Source organism: Lottia gigantea (genome assembly GCF_000327385.1).
Source record: "Lottia gigantea unplaced genomic scaffold LOTGIsca_2155, whole genome shotgun sequence".
NCBI lineage: Eukaryota > Metazoa > Mollusca > Gastropoda > Lottiidae > Lottia > Lottia gigantea.
This window is the reverse complement of record NW_008708514.1, coordinates 1-5447: the sequence shown is the minus strand read 5'-3', so window position 1 is coordinate 5447 and position 5447 is coordinate 1. Positions and strand designations below refer to the sequence as shown.

Below are 5447 nucleotides of genomic sequence, written 5' to 3'. Positions count from 1 at the left end.
TGCTGGGAAAACCTAAAAGCAAAAATCATGAAGTAGTAAGGATTTGTAGGGGGGAGAGGGGTATTGCAATCGATTAAGATGATAGCTTGTGGCATCACCAGTACATGACCTTGGTATAAATCTCGTTAGATTACCATGGAGACCCCAAAAATAATAACGAAACAAAATTTACCCTTCAAAAACTTGTGTGATATATTTGAATCTGTTTAACGGCACTATACTTGCAAATATCTGGTATAGCAAACAACTTTGATACTATTTGACCACTCTAAAACCTGTGTGTGATGTTTTTTTTGAAAATTTCTAGAAATCAAGAGAAAATATCGGGAGAGAAAGAAGATATAGACAGATCGCGGAGAATTCTAGTCAAAAGAAAACCTCCGGCAAATATTAATAAAAACTCCAAACACGATACCTTTATCAAGCCTGGAGAAAAACCGTAAGTTATCTTTATTTTGTGTAATCAAAGACGTAGAGGAACCAGACCCTTGCTGGCTAGTCTAGATGTCTGGAATTCCATCCTGAAGCAGTGATTGATCAGTGACTTAAATCTTGCTCGCTAACCTGAAGGTCAAGGGTTCAAGCCCCAGCATAGTTCAAGATAATACCTTCAGATTTTTCAACCTGGTTTCCCCCTGTCAGTGAGTTAGACGCTTGCTTGCTAACCTGAAGGTCCAGGATTCAATCCCAGCATAGGTTGAGATAATACCTTCAGATTTTTCAACCCTGTTTCCCCCTGACAGTGATACAAGTAAGAGAGGCTGACATGGAAAAAGCGTCTAGTTGTTCAGATGGGACAATAAACTGAGGCCCCGTGTGCTACAGGCTGTACATGTTAAAATCCCTCGACAGTTGGAAATCGAAATAGAGTAGGCCTACACCGCTGTCCTGACAAAATTTCCCTCATTGCACACTGCATGGCGTAGGTTGGATGAGGGTTAAAGATCTCTGGACAGTTGGAAATTGATACTAATGACAAAATTTCCCTCATTGCACACTGCATGGCGTAGGTTGAATGAGGGTTAAAGATCCCTGGACAGTTGGAAATTGATACTAATGACAAAATTTCCCTCATTGCACACTGCATGGTGTAGGTTGAATGAGGGTTAAAGATCCCTGGACAGTTGGAAATTGATACTAATGACAAAATTTCCCTCATTGCACACTGCATGGTGTAGGTTGGATGAGGGTTAAAGATCCCTGGACAGTTGGAAATTGATACTAATGACAAAATTTCCCTCATTGCACACTGCATGACTATATTTTCAGGTTGTCAATCATAGAATATTATGAACAAGATGAAATATTGAAGTTACGTCAAGCAGCATTAAAGAAAGAAGATGCAGATCTTCAACTAGAATTAGAGAAATTGGAACGAGAGCGAAATCTTCACATTCGAGAATTAAAACGAATACATAATGAAGATAATTCTCGGTGAGTAATGTATTTTGTTTTTTTACATCTTTAAATTGGGAAAATTTGGTGAGGTCCAAGGAAAATAAGCTTCAATAAATTTACAAGACAAACAGAGCCTTAAACTAAATTTTTTAGTTTTATTATCCAGATTACTGTATTTCTTAAAAGAGATTGTAAAGAGGGTTTCTAAATTTTTTATAGGCCCGTTTACCCGAGATGGACTTGGACCCGCGGATTTACTGACTCGTGTTGACTCCGGAGATCAAAATTTAGAAAACCTCTTTACAATTCCTTTAAAATCTAGATTTTATAATGGTTTTTGAGAATTTAGGCCCAAGTTTTAAAATATTTATGACTTTGTTATCTATTTGTTGTGACTTTGTTATCCATTGTGATGTTGTTATATTTGTTATGACGTTGTTATCTTTCTATTTATAGGTTTAAAGAACATCCAATACTAGCTGAACGTTATTTATTATTAAGTTTATTAGGGAAGGGAGGTTTTAGTGAAGTTCATAAAGGTTTTGACCTGAAGGAACAACGATACGTCGCGTGTAAAATACATCAGTTAAATAAAGAATGGAAAGAAGATAAAAAAGCCAATTATATAAAGTAAGATGTTTTCTCTTTGTCGTGCAAAATTTTGTCGTGATTAAATGGAGCAGAAAATGTCGTGATTTTTAACAGGGTTTAATTAAAGGGACACATGTGCCATTTTGGGGGTTGATTTGAGTGATTAGACACATGTGGATTTGAAGGCTCAAGACGGCCTTTTTGAACATTTGTCAGTTTGATGAGACTGTCAGCCCATCAAATTCCTTTCCTCTTCAACGCTGTGATTTTGTGACACGAACAAAAAATGAAATTCATGTCTAATGCTTCTCGGAATACATTGTTTTTATTTCAAAATATCCATCATTGTTCACTGCAGAAAAGTTTAGAACCATGGGTGTTTTTTTAACTTTAAGTGATACTACGTCTTGGAATGAACATAAAATTTAATTCTTAAGAATGGTCAATATGAGTATATATTCATCAGTAAACTTACCTGGTGTCATAAAGTTACAACAGAATCCCTGTCAAATCTAGAAAATTGGAAAATTTATAAAACTAAGTAATATTATCATATTAAGTGTTTTTCAATAGTTAATTGCATTTTTATTAAGTTTTTTTTGATTTATCAGATTATATAAGGATCCTGTTATGTTATTTATAACACCAGGTATATCTACTGGCTCTTATTCGCCAAGTTTAAAATTCTTCAATTTTATGTTCATTCTAGATGTAGTATTCCTTTAATACATTTATTTATTTCTTTAAATTTTCCCCCATTCTCCACTGCAAGGTGTTAATTATATAATGTTTTTTTCTCTCTAGACATGCACTAAGAGAATATAATATACATAAGAGTTTAAACCATCCTCGTATCGTTAGACTTTATGATGTATTCGAAATAGATAATAATTCGTAAGTTTTCATATTTTCTTCATTTTAAGCCCATTGGGAATTGTGAATGTGTATTTCCCTTGCCCTTCCCCTTCCCCTTGGGATGGGACAATAAACTGAGGCCCTGTGTGTACACGTTAAAGATCCCTCGACAGTTGGAAATTGAAAAAGTGTCTAGTTGTTCAGATGGGACAATAAACCGAGGTCCAGTGTGCTACAGGCTGTACACGTTAAAGATCCCTCGACAGTTGGAAATCGAAAAAGTGTCTAGTCGTTTAGATTGGACAATAAACCGAGGCTCTGTGTGCTACAGGCTGTACACGTTAAAGATCCCTCGACAGTTGGAAATTGAAAAAGTGTCTAGTCGTTTAGATTGGACAATAAACCGAGGCTCTGTGTGCTACAGGCTGTACACGTTAAAGATCCCTCGACAGTTGGAAATCGAAAAAGTGTCTAGTTGTTCAGATGGGACAATAAACTGAGGTCCTGTGTGTTACAGACTGTACACGTTAAAGATCCCTCGACAGTTGGAAATAGAAAAAGTGTCTAGTTGTTCTGATGGGACAATAAACTGAGGTCCTGTGTGTTACAGACTGTACACGTTAAAGATCCCTCGACAGTTGGAAATCAATTAATAATTGGCTTATGCTGCTGACCAAGCAAATTTTCCTTCATTGCACACTGCATGGTGTTGCTCAATTCAGTGCATAAACTTAATTTGAGCTACATGCTTTGATCTTTTGACAAAAGTTCCATGAGAAACTTATGAAGAATAGTGACACCATGCAGTGTCCAAAGAGGGAAATTTAATGGCTACTTTTTTATTGTTTTTTTCTACATTCAATATCTTAAGAGCTTGTAGCACAATGAAAACTCATAAAAAAAATAGCGAAACCATGCAGTGTGCAATGAGGGAAATTTTTTATCTATTTTTTTTTGTAGATTTTGTACAGTGTTAGAATATTGTGAAGGCAATGACCTTGACTTTTATCTTAAACAAAATAAAAGTATTCCAGAGAAAGAGGCGCGGTCGATAATCTGTCAAACTGTCAGTGCTTTAAAATATCTCAACGAGATTAAACCACCTGTGATACATTACGATTTAAAACCTGGTACGTATATTCCCTACCCCCCATTCTTACTCCCCTACCCCTCATCATCACTCCCCTACCCCCATCATCACTCCCCTACCCCCATCATCACTCCCCTACCCCTAGTCATCACACCCCTACCCCTAGTCTAGTAAAATATCTTAACGAGATTAAACCACCTGTGATACATTACGATTTAAAACCTGGTACGTATATTCTCTACCCCCCATTCTTACTCCCCCACCTCCCATCATCACACCCCTACCCCTAGAATAGTAAAATATCTCAATGAGATTAAACCACCTGTGATACATTACGATTTAAAACCTGGTACGTATATTCCCTACCCCCCATCATCACTCCCCTACCTCCCATCATCACTCCCCTACCCCTAGTCTATTAAAATATCTCAACGAGATTAAACCACCTGTGATACATTACGATTTAAAACCTGGTACGTATATTCTCTACCCCCATTCTTACTCCCCTACCCCTCATCATCACTCCCCTACCTCTAGTCATCACACCCCTACCCCTTGTCTAGTAAAATATCTCAACGAGATTAAACCACCTGTGATACATTACGATTTAAAACCTGGTACGTATATTCCCTACCCTCATCATCACTCCCCTACCCCTAGTCATCACTCTCCTACCCCTCATCACAGTCTGAAGAAAAGACTAGTCATCATTTTAACTTTCAAACGTAGATAATTCTAGATACACATGGATTTGAAGTCTCAAATTTCGACAGTGAGCTGTGAACACTATTACTGATTAGCTTAGCTAAAATATTCCTGTCTCTGAGACTAAAGTATGATTGGTTAAACAAATGGTGAACCTGTCTCTTTAGCTGTTTTTTGACTATCCTAACTACGTATTTTTATTATTTTTATAGGTAATATTTTATTGGGAAGTGGGTCTGTTAGTGGAGAAATAAAAATTACTGATTTCGGTCTAAGTAAGATTATGGATGATGAGTTTTATTCTCCAGATATCGGAATGGATCTTACCTCTCAAGGGGCTGGTACATACTGGTAGGTTCTTTTAATTTCTATACTATTGAAAATCAGAAGAATCCAAAAATATTTAGTATGAGTTATTGCCCTTGATCATGAAAACGCGTTCAATTTTTTCTCTAGAAGGCACAATTCTTGACGGATTTTGATGAAACTTGGTGTGAGTGTTTGTTATCACCCAAGGATGAACCCTATTAAAAATCAGAAAAATCGAAAAATATTTAGTATGAGTTATTGCCCTTGATCATGAAAACGCGTTCAATTTTTAGCCTGTAAACACTCTATAAGGTTCAATTCTTGACAGAATTATTTATTATTGATATCTAAGATGGGTTATATTTTGCAATAATGAATCGTTAATTTTGTTAATTTTTCAGGTATTTACCTCCAGAGTGCTTTGTAGTTGGTAAAACACCACCTAAGATTTCGTCTAAAGTTGACGTTTGGTCAGTCGGTGTTATATTCTATCAATGTC

The 5447-nt window shown here is 36.4% G+C and overlaps 1 protein-coding gene across 1 annotated transcript in view; it reads left to right on the top strand.

Moving 5' to 3' along the window:
- LOTGIDRAFT_54679 (hypothetical protein) overlaps positions 1-5447 on the top strand; it is a gene marked incomplete at both ends in the record, with an annotated part of 6899 nt that extends 1452 nt beyond the window's left edge. Inside the window, 7 exons of the mRNA XM_009054400.1 lie at positions 308-439; positions 1270-1434; positions 1855-2028; positions 2794-2883; positions 3805-3974; positions 4852-4990; positions 5350-5447. Of these exons, the coding sequence (XP_009052648.1) occupies positions 308-439; positions 1270-1434; positions 1855-2028; positions 2794-2883; positions 3805-3974; positions 4852-4990; positions 5350-5447 (968 nt within the window). The remainder of the gene's footprint in view (positions 1-307; positions 440-1269; positions 1435-1854; positions 2029-2793; positions 2884-3804; positions 3975-4851; positions 4991-5349) is intronic.